We start from the raw sequence: 17,965 nt of genomic DNA, 5'->3' as shown, positions 1-17,965 counted from the left end.
TCTGCCTTTCGTAAATAATGGCAAAACACTTATCTATCTAACTTGTGACTTATTTCGTAAGAAAGATTTTTATTTGCGGTAGTAATGTAATTTTAAAAAACAAAAAAAATCGAAAAGTTGCCACCTGAGAACATATCGCAGCCTCTCAGCTAATATAAAACGCACGAATGTTTTCAGTGTAATATTAAATATTAATAAGTAATTTCCTTCTACCGGTAAATTGATTATACCTCGAACATCATGACTTGCAACCGTAGACACATATCTCTCCCTCTCTCTCTTTCTGCTCTTGATCGACTCACTGATCGGGATAATTTAATTATTTATTTTGTCGTTCAATAAATACAGTCTTTTGTGTACACTCTGTATTCGCTGTGCGGAATACACACGTTTCTCATTTGCCATTCTCTTTATAAATGGCATAATAACGAACGTTTTAATAATTAATCAATCACTTTAAATGATGTCACACGAGTGTTGTATATATGCAAATTACTGCCACTCTGTTTCGCGGATATCAATGACGTCATAATATAACAATAAGCTTGTTGACTGTGGATACTAAACGCGTACACTGTCTTATACTTCATTTGTATCGAAAAAAGTTGTCTCTTTTTGTGTGCAAATTTTCCATTTAAATATCGTCTTTATACCTTCAACACATCGAATAGTAACATTGTTACAATACGTCGATGTCTGCATTGTACAATGCGAAAGTTTCGAAAAGGTTTTGTGCAATCATCGTCGGAATTTTACAACGCATCCTGCTTGGAAGTTATTTTATGCGGAGTTGTGTACAAGATCGATTTTCATGATTACATTTTAGTTTTATTAGAATAGAGTCATCATCCTAATTTTATCTTTAAAGTTTTCTCCCCACCAACAACACTACTACAACCTGCTAAAGCTTAACAGCCGTGTAAACGAAAATGTTATTAATCTAAGTATAAGAAAAAAATAATAATAATTTATCGCTTGACTGTAAACATCATCCAAGGTACAAAAATCTCATTACCAGCGTGTACTCTATGGCTTTCCGTTTATATACTATATACTATAATACAGAAAAATCAAAATAAAAACCTCTCATTAACTGAAAATGTGTATATATATGAGATATGAGACACAACAATAACATTATTATCTATCCCGTTCTATCCAATCAACTCTGCTGACTCTATAAATGTTGTTGTTGTCTGGTAATTTAAAATCCCAATATGATATACCACTCCACTGTTAAACACACATTTATACACAACTTCAAGTTGAAATTAGTCAATGCAAATTCAGTGTAGAAAAATTTATTTTTTTGACTTGACTCAGTTTTAACTTGTAACGATTGTAATAAAGAACGACACGGCGCGGCGCGCTCATATATATATTTTCACAACATCAGTTTCGTATGGATATATTTATTCATGTCTATTGTTTGTATGTTTTTCCTTTTCAACTTGTGTACATTTACCAATTGTCTTATGCGCGCTGGTTTACCTTCCAATGATTTCTTGTTTTTAACATGAATTAATTATCTAGACGCGTACGTACAGTACAAAATGTGCAACGGTTGTAGACACACATTGTGTATATTCGTATTTATTACTGGAACGTGTGTATTTTAGATGCGATTCTGTTTGGATGGAAAATGTGTGTTACATATATTCGATCGGTTTGATCGCATTTTACCGTAATTTTACATAGTGCGATAATCAGACTATCAAGATACTCGTTTTGGACTTTAGTTTTATGTAAGTTGTGCTCTTACATCTGTGCTGGATGGACGGGGAAAATCTGTGGTTTTTTCTCTGTTTTGGTGTGTGCCTCTCTATTGGGCAACGGAAAATTTTTATGTTTTCCTTTTAAACACACACAGATCAATGCCATTTGTGACTTTTTTTTAAATCTGTGCGGTTAAATAGTTATAAAAAGTTTTAATTTATCGCTTGGATATGGCTGCGAGTGTGTGTGTGTTTTTAAAGTGGTTTAGCATTTAAGTTTAAACGAAAAAATTGAATGTGCAATTCACACCATACAACCAGAATATTAAATTTTATAAAAATTACGAATTGTTTCTAGAACAAGACTTTGCAACAAGTGGATTATATTTCAAGAAATGAGACTCAACTTTAATGGTTAATATCAACTCGGATTATAAATATTTTTAATTGCTGTCATGTGTCGCCAGTAATGGTACAAACAAAAAAAAACGAAAAATATAATTCAAATGTAATCTTTCAAGCTGCTACTTTACTCAAGCTATAATAGGGAACACGACGATGATTCATTCGTATGTTTGAATAAGTAATAAATTCATCATAGGTCACGTTTTACCAATTGAATAAACAAAATGGAAATACATGGCGGTGTAATCAGTCTGGGTTAACAGGATGGTTAAATGAACGAAAAAAAAATATTTGTAAAATGAGGAGGAAATATTGAATTTCTTATTATAAATGTTTTACGGTACCCATTTTCCATATGTTGTGCAACCGCAACAATTTGTAATTTTAAAATGAAACAATGTTGGGTGACACAGTGAAAAAGAGTGAACTTTACCATCAGTTTACGGGTGAAGATGATGGAATACGATTTTATAAAGTTTATGAACGACCGCCGACCGCATAACTGCCAAAAAAATGTTTTATTGTTATATTCCTCATACCACATCTATGCAATCATAAATCAACGGTTGCCATTATTCCATTAGATGGTAGAAGGCAATTTTTAAAGTAAATTGCTCAATTTTATATAGAAAGCGAGTCCATTAGATCGGGGATAGCATAGTAATATTTGACCCTTATTCCGTCTGTAGGGACTTTCGAAAGTCATGAAATGGAAATTCCTCTTTTCGTCTGTCTGCCCATTGTAAAGTAAAATTGTAAAATGGAAAAAGGAATTGCCAGAACGAAATTCGACTCAATTTTCCAACAATAAATCATCATCGTTCGCGATACACAAGTTCGTCTATAATATTCGATGCAAAATCCATAATGTTTGCCAGACACAAGCAATTTTGTAATATATTTTTTTCCACATTTCTTGCTAATTCATCTAATTGCGCTAATAGCTTTTTATCGTGAGTTTGGGGAGTTTTGAGATCTGTTCGTTTTTTGACGAATTACAATTCTGAGAAATTGAAGTTATATACATACAACAAACAGTGATATATACAAACGTGGGGCGCTGACGTATGTTTTTTTGTTGATCATTCATGCGAACATCCGCCGTAATATCCAATTTAAAATATTTATGGTTTGACGCTCTTTCCATAACATTCGATGGTAAACGATAAATTGAAAATTTACCGATTTTTATTCTGTGTACTGGACAAGTTTGGTGCAGTTATCTTACTGGCTGTAGGTTTTTCTCTGTTTGTTGCTGCGCTGTAGACGTTTCAGTGTTAATATTAATTACAAACTCGACGTTGCTGACATAATTTTATGTTTTATTGCCTTACTATCACGGCTCAAACTCAAAGAATCAACGCCATTAAGCCAGTTTCAGTTCATTATTAAATAAACCGCCTCCTCTTAATTGAATTTCATAGAATTGTAAAACTTATTCTTTTCCATTAAAAAAAACTTATTCTTTCAATAACTCAGTTGAATTTCAATAAATCTTAATTAAATGCATTAGTGGAAAATGCGATGCATATAACTGGAATTTTCATTTCAGTCGGCGATATATTTTATTATGATACAACAAGATCACCCACTCTGTTTAATTAAATAGGAGAATCGAACGCGTACTCGTTAATAACCATCAAAGTCAAACGTTTTCAGTGAAGGGAGTTTTGTTTGAAACAAAATATTTTGATTATACACTTTGAGAGCATCACGAATCGACACTTTCAACAACACTCACATCATGTGTTTCCGAAATGCCGAATGTGTGAATGTTAAATCTAATAAGTCGTTGGCTTTGAAAAAAAATGAATAATCGAAATTTGATATTTTTGCCTAAGCTCCATTGAACACAGAGTCTTATTTTCACAAGTTCGAAGGTATATTATCTCTTCGACTTTACTATTTCTATTTCTCAACTTTCTCGATTTCATTTCACACTTTTATGATCATGTGAATAAAATGGGCACGATTTATGACTTGCTTAAGGTCTGATAATTGAAACCAATTTCAGTAATTTGAATCGCGATTTTATTGTTGATTTCTGTTATCGATTATTCCTCTTCCTGCTTTGTATCTCACAATTCACCGTTATTATCTATTAACAAAGAGACTGAGGAACCCCTTGATATCATTTTCATAAGACCCATACACTTTGTCCAAAGAGGAATCTTATTAAATGTCTGACATTCACTAGATATAATAAAATTAAAACTGAAAGCTTTTGAGGTGCTCTATTCAAACACAAAAATTTTTATTTTTTAAAATTGAGTTTCTACACTCCAATAAAGTCCATAACCTACACGAAATCAATCGATGTCACTTAGTATTGAAGCATACACAAGGTGTCCGTTGTCTTCTCGTATACAATGTATTGATCGAATTAAGATGTTCATCTTCTCCATACACACAGACGAAAATAAAAGCTATTTACACCGACTCAATTACGGTTCAATTACTTTATGCCTTTAACTAATTTGAACCGAACGACTGGTACTTAATTGAACTAAATTACTTTTGTTCGGAATTAGTTTTTAATTGAAAAAAAAACTCTTAGTTCTGATGAAGGTGAGGATAAGATAAATTTTGCAACAATGTGTGCACAGTGAAATTACCTTCGTTTTTCAACTAATCAACCGTGCGATAAATAGTCACTGTGTGGCCATAATGGCATTCTTATCTAGTAATGTTTTTATTACTTTTACTCAAATATTGTTGTGAAGTATATGTGCAGCGTGCTTACGCAAGCATAATATAAACAACAAAAATCACCGTACATAGTCTGTCTGAATACATAATTTAAGGTACAAAGATTTATTATGATTTTTTACGCTTCAACTAAACTTTATTTCCATATTTAGGTTAATAATAATGATTCTGCTGGTTTTTTTTTCTGTATTTTTCTTTTCGTATGCTTGGTTTGATAAGTTAATAAATTGGCATAGAAAAAGAGAAAGGTTTTCAATTTCGGTATTTTAATGACTTCCATAAGTCAAATAATATGCACGATGTGTTGTTTTGCGAAAAAGTCATCTGAAATCACAGTGAAATAACAGTTGAAGTTTTTACTTTTTAATGATTGCATTTCCGTTTCTTGTCACTGGTTTTTATTACATATGAGCATAATGGAGACATCTCTACACAAGCCAATGGAACTTTTTTTTATTACACACGCGATTTCTGTTACAAAAATTTCGGTAAATTAATAAATTGTAAACTTCCTATATAATAATGACGATATCATTCATCAAATCCAGTCTTTAATTATTTTGATTCAGTCGTAAAAAGTACAACTTTCTGAGTTTTCAGTGGGAAATGCATGAATCCATAAAAAAATCAATTTCTCAAACTTTCGGTTCGGAGAAACCAAAGTAGGAAGGAAATTCCAAGCTGAATCTATGAGATCCCTCGTCTAGTCCTAGCATTCCATGACTTGATAACCTTTCAGAAACGGCAGGTGCATGAAATCTGTTACTTCTGATTAAAGTAATATCGCTTGTTTGACACAAAATCTTTTACTTCATTTGTTTGAACATGCATTTTTCTATATAAGAAGTTTGTAGTTTGTAGTTTCTCACCATACACCGATCGTTCGGTGAAAATATCCTAAACCGAATGACTTTTTGCAGATTGTTATACCTTTAAAGTCAGCTATAGGTCATATCCTTGACTCGATTTCTTTAATAATTGCATAAATTACCCTGTCTATAAATAAATTGGCTTTTCTATCAACAGTTGCTACGAGGGATCAATTAATTCTAATATTTTTTTCTGTCAATTAGTTTGTGTACAAAGCCAGACGTGATTATAATTCCGATTTGATACCGTATTGCCAATTCACTTTGTAAATGACAATAGATCTACGCTCCATTAAAGTAATTATTATTTTTCGTATTTAAGTCAATACACGCTGCACAGAGCAATGAGTTGATAAAAAAGAACAAGTAATTACTGCAAGACATACATTTAATAACTTTTATAAATTATACGGTGTAGGCTGCAACAGTTGACTACACTATAAATGCCTACTTGTTCTACTTTATATACATTTTCAATGTATACACAAACACCGTATTACATGCGATCGTGATGATATGCTCTAAGGCTGGCTTTTTAGTTTGAAACAGTTTGTTGCATAACTTTGTTGACATGTTGCACACTGTGTCATTGGTGATTTTAACAAGTCACTCTTTTTAGAAATATAATAAATTAAAGTTTGGCTTTGTGGTAATGCTGTGTGTACGCGCGCTATCGTATCAAGTTCAATACGCGAAAAACTGTAATTGAATTCAGTTCTGCGGTAGTTCTTCATATCGAAAGATGTGAATACTTTTTCGTACCAACGAAATTGATTGAGATAATTCACCTACATTCATAAAGATTGATCGTCGCAATTAAAAAGAAATTAGTTAAACTTTCTTGGAACTATAAAATCGGTTCCTTGAACCATCATACCTCATAAAGACGCAAAACTCATTAAGTCCGTTCATTAATTTTAGAAATATAGACCTGAATAATTCACAATCAACTCTGAGGTGAATAAACTATTAAAACATTTTTGCTAATCAAATTAAGTCCATTCTTTATCTGGTCTGAGAAACTCGATTAACATTTACAAATTATTATATCTCACAATTTGCCGTTGTGTTCCTGCAATAAATTTTGTCTATTTTTCATCAGTTAAATAAAATTACACCCAACATCTACAATTGTATACCCAGTACGAATGCAGAACGGAGAACGATTAAAATATTCATGCTCAATTATTATTATTACTAGCAGAGGAAGTGATGTACAAATATGGCCAGCTACAAGTTACCATATTAACAAAATTTCAGTTTCTTATTCTTTTTGCTTTTTAAATTTTATTCGGCATCTCTGTGAGTTTATAAACCCGAAACAATAAATTTAACATTTGATAAATGACTCACATTTAGCCGAACCACAAGCCATTTATCATTAGACGCTAAAAATAAACTTCTCACTCTGATTTGATTTTTATTGAGTTGTCGGACGAAACGAAACCGAGATTTAATCGGCTTTTGGGGGTTGACAATTTCATTAGAGGTTTGCACGTTTCCATTTAACTCGAGTTTCTCAAATATTTGTAATTAAATCACACCACCATACCAGTTAATGGCTGGTAGAATAGGTAAAATAGTCGAATAGCATGAAATTAATCGTGTGTTTGTGGGAACACGGTAAGGTAGCCTTTTTGCTGGTTCTGTTGTTTTCAAACATATATTTCTCAAGGCTTTTGCGTCGTAATTGATCGGAACTGAATTTATTTACCAAATCAGAATAAATATTTGGCCATTTCAAATTAATCAGCCGAATTATCGTTCACGAATTCTATTTAGCATTCGTCGAGCAGAGAAAAAAAAAATCGCAGAGAAAAATAATTAAGAATATTAATTAAGAGACGGGCATCGGAGCCTTGAGTAATGCAATCTACGAAGACCAAAAAAAAAGTCGAGAGATAAATTTATCTAATCGAAATCTTAATAGTGTTGTGCAGAACAATAAGACAATAAGCCATTTGAAAAAACTTCCTGAAACGAATGCGTCTCTTGGATTATTATTTTTTAATGTAAATACCCAGCTCGTCCAAGTAAATGCTATACAGAAGTCATTACGTTTTGCGAACTAACTGAAAAAAACAACACAGAACTGTACTTACAGTCGATCTGATTCTCAGGTAGTTTTGAAGAAATAAAAAATATTCACAAAATTCTTGAATGTAGTTAGACTTCCGCTGAGTCTATTAAGTGTGAGACTGGAAAGAAGTCCTTGGCCTTATTGAAATCAATCGTCAATAAATTTCAACTTAAATATTTTTCTCTACTTTTCTGGCGATTGACTCATTACTGACAAAGCTAATATACCAGTCTCTGCACTGCTCCGTCAATATATGGTAATATGGTAAACTAATTATCTCAGCAGTACCATTCACAACGACAAACTTTAAGACGAAAAAGCATCAACTCGATTTATTTATTACTTCATTGTTGAGAGAGTCATTCCATTTTCTGTGAATATTCTGTGAATGTAGGTACAGACAAAAACAGCTGTGAATTTTATATCAAAATGCATTCTGTCTTCGAGCAAAAAGCACTGCTCTTCCAGTTTACCGAGTTTACCAAATCCCACACCATACATCAAAAAAAAAGCATTGCCGAGTTGAATGTCATTATAGTCGAAAATTAAATTCCTTTATTATAAATGGCTGATGCAAAATTATAGAATGGAATTGGATCCAATTGTCTCTTGTTTTGAATAATGTGAGTCGTCATATGTTTTGTCGTTTTGATTATTTCATTCTTTCTTTTAAAATATATGGTGGCAATTTAACCCGATGTATGGATGTTAATTGAATTGATTTTATTTATTCCAGCAGTGTTGAATAACTGGTTTATATTTTCCAACTATTTTTGGTTATATCTGATGTTTTACTGAGCGCCGTTTGATAGCGAACACACATGACAGCATAATGAATACAGAAGCTGATTAATTTGGTCTTCTGAGAAATGAACATTTTACAGCGCATTCCTATTGAACAAATCTTGTTTTTTCGGTCGATTTTTGTTTTTTTTTATTATCCGAAAAGAGCAATTCAAAGGAAAAACATGAATTACACTTTGTCACAAAGTGATGTTTGTTCGCTTCCTCTTCTACACAAAGCCTTGTTTCATGTAAATAAATGATCTGTGCAAAGTCGCTGTTCTAGAAACTTATCAATAAACTTCTCTTTTACAGTCGAATTGTGTTAATTATAAAAAGTATGTACTGCACGTCCATCAGCTGAAACAGTTTTATCATTCAGCGAACGGACAGCACTAAACCCAAAATAAAAAGACAAAAAAGAAATCAACGAAAATCCGACTCATTAAATTTTAATTAGAAAAAGTTACACAACAACCAAACCAAAAACTTAAAACCACAATTGCACGCGTATGTTCTTAATAAATTTAACTGTAATTCACTGGTGTCGCGTTGCTTAATGCGCATACATAATAATAATGCCTGAGGCGGATGTTCCGTTTCTGCAATATGGAAGTGATAAAACACCAACGGTGATTATTGTCGGTGACGGACGGAGTCGAGTGCGTAAAGTTGTACGAACAACAACGCGGCATGTTACGGTTGTCAGTTACTCAACCAGACACAAAGAATCGCGAACGCATACCAGTCATCATGTAACTACTGTCAGGTAAATTTGAAACATATATGAACAACAATGATCCAGGCATTTGGTCTGAATTGATTATTCAATAATTCGTAAGAACGGAAAGATCAGCAAAAAACAAAATTTGTTAAATTTTGAATGATTCATTCTATATATGACTTAGAGCATTGACCATATCTGATGAACGTATTGTAATTAATACCATTAAAAGATGCGAAAAATATGATTCCATATCAACCATTAAACACCTCCACAGTAGATGAATTCATGGTAAAGAAGTATTCATCATCCAAATGCTGGCAATATTTCCATTGTCATCAGGTTAATGCGTAGGATTATTTCGTATTTGATTCGGCAATTTCTTTAGGGTGTAAAAGTTATGTAGCATAAAATTTGTCGTTTCTCTTGATTTTATATTTTCTTCAACATCAAGTGATTATCGTAGCACCGTACGACAATATTTCCTCGTTGTGTTTGAATTGCTCTGTCAACTCGAAAATACATTAAACAAAGCATTTAACATAACTGAACATTGATAACCGTTCACATCAATCTCACGTTTTCAATTTACTTTTCTCTGAAATCTTATGATCAAATTTTGCTCCATATATTTGCGATAAGATCTGAATTTCTGACGACAAAACAAGAACGAAATAAAAATCTGAGTTCTATAGTGGAAGCAATGACGATATTAAATACGGGTGACTTACTTCGTTAACTGGATCAAAGTTAATCGGAGAAGGAAATAGTTTGAATCTTCTTTAATAGCGATCGTAATTCATTTTCAATTACTTTCAAGATGAAAAAGAAATTGACTTTCGTCGGCATTTTATTATTTCGCATTTATGACCTATTGAGTTCCGATGCGATTGTGAAAGATAATGTCAAACCGGTAATTTATTACTTAATGGCATTTATGGTGCAATTACCAGTTCAATAATTGCACTGTGAGTTGTTATGATAAGAATTGATTGGTTTGCAAGTCGTCATTTTGTCGAAATGATTTCGATATGTAAATGATCTACACCCTTCTGGTTACAGAGGAATAATGGAAAATACAAAACAAGTGGGTCCATGACTTTTTATCTAAAGTTTTTAATGGGAGAGTACAGTGTGAGATAACTAAGTATTAGATTGGGGCACATACAGCACATAGAGATGTGAGGTCTTCAAACGATCGATAAGAGTGTCGATTATCTCATAAGTCCAAAGACTTATTATCCAAAATTATTGAATTATTGATGTAATTTAAAAGTATAGAAAGATTGATTCAATCAAGACCATCAAGACCCGTTCACAAATGATATCAAACTATTTTATAGATTTGTCAACACTCCCTCGACCCACGGTATAAAAAAAGGGTCAAAGTTATCACAAGAAGAACTGTCACGTTTACTCAAACAGCCTTTCCCATCTAATGGCGAGACGTTAAGAGTCAACAATTTTTAGGAAAATTCCGTAGCATCAAAAGTAGCATCAAAACCTGATAGTGATTAAGTATAAAACCGAGTTAAATTTGAATATGAAATGAATCGCTACAGCCAATTCTGCGCTATTGCACTTTCAAAGTGATAGCCTTGAATTTAGTGTTACACTCGCATACATTTTAAATTAAAAACCGTGTGTACTTGACTGTTGTTCTTTAAATTACACGCAAGTTCATTTATAGCTGATAGAGAGTTAATTATCCGCACATTATCCACCATATATAGTCGAAATGTTTTCGCCTCATAATAATAGTTTTTCAGCAATTCATGGATGATCTAGTCATAACATTCCACTTCATAAGTCATCAGTTTTGTACGAATGTTCTTGTGTAATATTGGTTTTATTTAACTGGTAGAAAAAAAAGAACTGTTGTCAAGTCATCGAAATATAATGAGACAAGATCCAATGAAACGACCAACCAAACAAGTTTTGCAATGAGATGTTCATTGTTCGTTTCTATCAAGAATGGTACCATAATGTACTGTAATTTTTGGCGGAATCGTACACAATTGTTGTGATTAGTTTCCAGAGAGAAAAAAATCTTCTTCAGAAGATGAGGATTTACTAATTTTCTATGAAGACAAATTATCTCTATTTTGATATTTCGGATATTTCGAAAATCGAGGCACGGCACGGCTAAATTTCTCTAGTCTATTACTCAATAGTCTCTGATATATTAAAAGTCAAGTAACGTATGCATGTCTGACAATCACTCGAAGCTATACATATTTATGATACAATAAACCGATTTCTAAGTAGTTCAATCGACATATATACAAGTTTTCGTGCTCGGTGATGTTATGTCGAGTCGATATCAATCGAAAATAACGTGACCATATTCAAATCAAAATTAGCTGAGTTTAATAATTTTACTGGTCTTACCACGCGTATTACAATGTAATCAGTCGAAATGGCATATTTAATATAATAAGAAACAACAATCTTGTTTCGATACCAGTGTTAATAATGGTATATTTAAGACATGAGTATCACGTCGACCATAGCGCTTTTTTTGCGCTTTCTATTTAATAGGTTTCTTATTATTGTTCCCTACACGGAATGCTCCCAGACAAAACGAATTAAAAAATAAAACAAAAAAAGTTGGAGTTACAATAAATTGTTTTATCGATGTGAATATGAATTTCTAATTCGGATTAAAATAATTTTTGAGTCACGTCGCGTTAATTATGTTAAATAGATGCATTTGAGTCACATATATCAACCAATTTTAACGTTTTACAACAATTGTTACTTGGTTGATGTACTCGAAACTGAAGGTTTGCCATTCAAATTCATAATTTTATTTTATGAATAATCAACGAGTCGATCAGAAATTGATATCGTCAATAATTTGAAAAATGAAAATTCAATGACATTTTATCATAATACTCTGCTGGCATCACTGATGAGATAGTTGTTAGCTGTCTCCGATATATACATTTTTATTTCACTGGTTAAGCTTTAACTGATGCGAGTGAGTCACATTCTGTAAAATAAAAATAAATTTCGTTACGCCCAGTATCGACAAAGAAATTGATTGCAATTGCATCCGAACAAATACAGCAGCGGTTTAATCAATTTTTTTTTTGTTAAGTTGACGAATAAAATTGATTTTGCGGAGTGTACAACAAGGAATCTGCGTAAAAGGAATTTATGACCAACGTCGTTTTTTTGTAAATGTGCCAAAACAATGCACCACTTTGGCTAAGTAAAAGCTTTGTTTCACCATTTGCATTCAGTCTAGTTTCATTTTCTGTCCCATTTACATATAAGTTGCACATAGGAGCGAACACATAAAAAACCATTACAGTTCTGGATAAATGGCAATGAATGGTTGATAAATAAAAAAAGAAAAAAATGAATAAATCCTGTGGGTTCATTATTATCATTAGTTAGCGTCATGTGAATGTGTGTTCAATTTTAATTTATCTCTATATTCATGAACATTATTGTTGAGCCAACGAATTTAGCATTGAACCATGTAAACTTTATGGAAGAAAAGGAAATAAATTTTGATGTGGCGGGTAACGTTTTTTTTTAAATATTTATTTTTGCTGGCGTACATCAACTCAATTTATTTTTTTAAATTTGTTTTTCGTTATTGTTGTTAACATTTAATTTACGTCAATGACAACGTTTATTGCACATTACGTTGTTCGAACGCTCATTAAAAAGTTAAATTATTTGTTTAAATTTTAATTGGACCTACGAAATTATGATGTTTAATTGGTGTGTTCGAAAACCAGTTCCTCGTACATACAATACAATGCTATTCCAAATAATGTACCGAAAGTTACGGACTGTGTTTCGTTTATTTTCTATCGTTAAAACGCAACGATTTTAATTACGAACTGAAGGAAACTTATAATGATAATAATTTGGAATTTGCGGTCTTATTATTTTCGAATCAGAGTTTCTAAATGTTAGATGAATATTGTTTTGAATTTTATTTACAAATTTTATCGTCTTCGCTTGAATAAATGTTGCGATTCATTTGCATAGATTTGTTATAACATATACCATCGACTCAAAGTCTTTGAAACCGATTGGCTATGAATTTTATGTGCATGAAATGCATATAAACATGGAAAAAAATTTATTTTAATTAAATTGATCATTATGCGTCATGACTATTCATCAGCAATCAGCATATTACAAAACGTTAAACGAAAACTAACGTGCTTCTACAACATTTAATAATTACATTCGTGTGCATGAATTTATTATGCAAAGACTTTTTGTTTATGCTGAATTGAAAAGCTGAATTTCTAATAAAAAATTTCTTTCTCTTTTGTTTCAGGTAAGTGATGGAATACATCCATAAACAATAATGTTCATGATGGTCAAGCAAAATGTATGTAAATGGAAATTTTGAAACCAATTTGAAATGCTTCAATAAGTGGCTTCAATAAGACTTAAGAAGCATAGGACATAGGTATTATGGCAGTAATCACAATGTTCTGACGGTGAATGTTTTTCGTCAGACATTTAGGGGCATCTTTTTTTCATCAGTTCAGCAGAAAAATATAAAAATTCGGTCGGTTTATTAGAGAAATACTAGAAACTGTATTTGATTCACATGGTCATAATCTAGTTGATTGAGTTTTGTTATGGCACGTTATCTTCTCGATATAACTTCTAAATCTGTCTCATCTCTTATTTAAATTATAAATCTTTTACTTCATTTGTTTAAGCATACATTTTGCTATATAAGAAAACACACCAGGACTCTTCGTTTATCTTTGACATCACCGTTGATAACAGATGAAAAGCTTTATCTTTTTATCTATTTCCATCTAATTTTCTGTTGAAAGCTAACACATACATGGTCGTTATTGCGGTCCTATATTTTTGAAAAAAGATGCTGGTGGAAAGATAACATCAAAAGTAAACTAAAGTCCAGTATTTAAAAAAAAGCCCAAATGTTTGTTTATCAGCAAAGCACCACTCTGTTCATGCTCTGGATTAGTATGAATATAATCGATGTATTAACAATGTTTACTTGTTTACCTTGAGGGTGAAGAAGATCAGTTCTTGTTTGTATTTCTGTTTTAATATTTTCTTGAGAGCCAGTGTTGGATCAATATATAAAGCGATTTTACTGAGTAAAGTGGTTGAGGTGTCTGAGTTTACTTAAAATTAAATTTGAATTTAAACAAATTTGACTATAACAACGAGTCAAATCAATTACTTCTGTTGTTTCTAGACTTTGTTCGAAAATCTTTTCCTTCATTTGTTTAACAGTCCGGTTTTCTATATAATATTTACGAGCCAAAGTCAATAGTTCATTTTTGTCATCGTTGTCGTTAACAGATGACTATAGCCTATAGCCGTGGACGTGCTTGTGAAATTCAATACTGTTCGAATCGGACGGTCTGGAACAAATTTAATAAAATTGTCCACTATATGATCCAGTGGTCCATCCAATCAAAACTAATACGAAAATCTGCTTTTCAATTTTACTTTTCACTCTCGATGTCTTAATTCTACGCATGGTACTAGCACATTAGATTTTCAATTCACAATGATTTATTGTTTCAATAGAAATTCTTGGTAAGATAATTACAATAATTTCTGAAAAATAAATTCCCAATTATTTAAACACATCGATTTGTAACTTCTTGATTAGCTATCTATAATCTTAATCACCGTGGTTTGTTTTACGAATTGAATAGAAGAGAAATTTTTGTTATACCGAAAGTGTGGTGTGTGGACTTGGATTAGCGATTTCGAGTTGTTTATTATGTGTATTTTTTCTGGTTATTTTTATCCGTAAATAATTGACACAAAATTATAAACAGAAAAAAATCTAGATTATTTTTGATTGTGATTTGTTGCTTGACCTAAAATCTAATTTTCTGAATCTCGTAGATTTGAAATATTTTTTTTTCTTGATTGCAGTTAAAGGTTTTTAATAAGAAATTTAAATGTTCTTTCCCAATTTTATTATGTTTTTTTTTTCTCCTCTATCGAAATTTCACAGTTGTGTACATGTGAAATCGTTAGTTTCATATGCATGGAGTGTATGGTGTTAAACGTTTTAATGGCTGAAGATAATAATATTTTCTGATCTGATACAAGAATTATTTCATTTACGTTTGGTCTTGGTGTATATTCCTGGTTTATTGGAAATTTTCTAATAATTATACACCTGTTGCGGTTACTAATGGTCTTTTAATTGCACTTTTAATACACCTTAGATAATAATTAATGTTTCAATGTAAAACGTGTAAGAGCTCCAGATTGAAATAATGACGTTTTGAAAAGAAAACTTATTACGATGAATTGATCAAAAGTTTGATTATTGTGGTATTGATACTCCTGCAAGAAACCATCAAACGAAAAGCAAATAAAACAAAATGTTTGTTGAGTTCATGGTTGTTGTTGTTTTTTTTCGTCTGGTATAATCATAAATATTAACAAAACTGTGAGCTAGACCATACAAAGTTGTTAATAAAAAAAATGAAAGTCTACCGACGTATGTGTCAACTAAGTTTCAGCTTTAATTTGATTAGCATCGGTCGTGTTCTGATAAAATCGCGTAATGACTTAAATGACGAATGGTTTCTAATCGTCGTAACGTCAATATTGAAATAGAAAATAATTTGATGTTTAGTAAATAGGGTGAATCGAATTGAAATTGGTTTTGATGTGGGCGTGGGAATGAGAAATCAAAATGAAATTATTTCAATCTTCAAAATTTAATGACGATCTTATCTTTCAGTGGACTGTTTGTCATCTGTTTTATCGGCAACTACGAAGCAAAAGCGATGAGCTTGGGCTAGTGATCTTTCTTATGCAGCCAAAGCATAATTTCTTATGTTCAAGTAAAAGATTTTACTTCAAACACTAGTCTATACCTTAAACAAAGGAAGTAACAGATTTATTGTTAGCGATAACTTTGTTATTATAGTCTGTGCGAGTCTTAGGTTTCATTTGTTATTTTGTTATTCAAACAGTCGGTCGATCGCAACATTTTTTCGTCGTATCCAACAAGGATCCAATCCGGTGTTATTCACACAATGTCAATGGAAAATGTTTTAGACTAATTGCATAAGTATCAAATTTCTGTAGACTCAGGCTGTTGAGACGTGTGTTCCTATTGAAGCTTTTGAGACATCCCGAAGATTCTTCTCATACTTGCGTGAGTTCAATTTTCACAAAATAAAACCTTCTACTAAGAAAACTCTAGAATATTGCCAGCTAAAGCCATTGTGTGATTCATTACGATGCTGCTAGCACGCAAGTACAGTTGCATTCATAGTACATAGTGTATTCACTCCAAGACACTTCAAGATGCGAAGAATAACTTTGTGTGTAACATAAACATTGACGAAACTATCACAATAGAAAACGATGACGAAACCATAATCCTCAACAATGTACTTTGCACTGAGAGTTGTAAATATGAAAAACATTTGCGACCATATGCCTTTCAATTTATATGTTATGAAAGGAATATTCTCCACTCATGCATGAGCTGAATGTGTGTATTATACTTAATGCACTCCGGAATGCCTTGTCTGTAATAAAAAAAACATTTTGCGTTTTTATCTGTTGTCCTGTCGTTAAGCTCTTTATAAATTCTCAAAGAAACCCAAAGATATTGCCCTGAGCATTGCTTCCACAATTCACGAAAATATGAACTGACAATTATGTCATAAATGATGTGGCATATGTATTTTTGGTGTAACATTATCTCAAGGAATGTAACAGTATTATTCGGTTAACAATACGAATTTTATTAGGATTCTAAATCTGTAAATGTTGAGGGAATATTCGGTGAATAAGTAAATATTACGCATATTACCATTTCACTTAATGCTTTTAGGATTTCTTCGTCCTTTTATCTCTTTTTTTTGCTTTCGCTTCTACTGTCTGCTACGCATAATACCTAGACCTTAATGTCTATAAATCAAATTCATTCCATGTGTATAGTCACTGAAGAAGGATGGAATATGGAATGGACGGTACAGGTTGACACGCTTAAATTAGATTAGTTTCGCACTTAGTCACCATGTCGCGCGCAAAAAAAATGTATCCTCAATATCTACACGATGATGGCGACACACAGAAATGAATGATGCGGTCTGGGTATATGAGGTGTCCGGGAAAATATAAAAGAAAAATCTGTGAAATGTATTACTGTGCTGGACATGAACATTATAATTCTCAAGGGAAATGGCTGTGTGTGTCGACCTATTAATTTTCCTTTCTGCTTATAACACCATTACTGTTTACAGTATACGTGTAAATTGAACCATTGATCAAGTAAATTCGGCTCTAGCGCCGGCAAAATGTATTTCTGGGTCTCTTTTCAAAGGTATAAGTGTCTATGTTTAACCATCGTATGCTTTTACAGGACACCAGAATATACATGTACAATGTCTTTCTATCATTAATTAGGCGAAGGGAAGTGTGATGGCTCCCAACAAACACTATAAGTAAATGGTAAACCATTACCAGCCCATTGTTTTGATTATTAACATTTATTTACCCATCCACCTAACGTGTAATTACATATAGAGCAGTAACAAATTATAGTTTGAACTCCAAAATTCCGAAAATTTCATCATTGAAGTATGTTTTTTTAACGAAACATCTTTTATATGCATCTCAAAAAGGTATTATGTGCTTTAACATCTGTCGTTGCAAGGAGCCAATGAAATTA

At 32.1% G+C, this 17,965-nt stretch overlaps 1 protein-coding gene across 3 annotated transcripts in view; it reads left to right on the top strand.

Moving 5' to 3' along the window:
* Positions 1–17,965, top strand: part of LOC119071882 (IQ motif and SEC7 domain-containing protein 2) — an 87,642-nt gene that overhangs the window by 48,382 nt on the left and 21,295 nt on the right. The window contains exons 1-2 of one of the 3 annotated variants that reach the window (XM_037176975.1): positions 1,347–1,431; positions 8,877–9,330. The exons of the other annotated variants lie outside the window; for them this stretch is intronic. Coding sequence (XP_037032870.1) covers positions 9,140–9,330 — 191 coding nt within the window. The 5' untranslated portion in view covers positions 1,347–1,431; positions 8,877–9,139. Of the gene's footprint in view, positions 1–1,346; positions 1,432–8,876; positions 9,331–17,965 lie in introns of those variants that run through there. 3 annotated transcript variants of the gene reach the window in all.

This window comes from Bradysia coprophila (assembly GCF_014529535.1).
Source record: "Bradysia coprophila strain Holo2 chromosome IV unlocalized genomic scaffold, BU_Bcop_v1 contig_5, whole genome shotgun sequence".
Classification (NCBI taxonomy): Eukaryota; Metazoa; Arthropoda; class Insecta; order Diptera; family Sciaridae; genus Bradysia; species Bradysia coprophila.
This window is presented reverse-complemented; position numbering and strand designations above follow the sequence as displayed.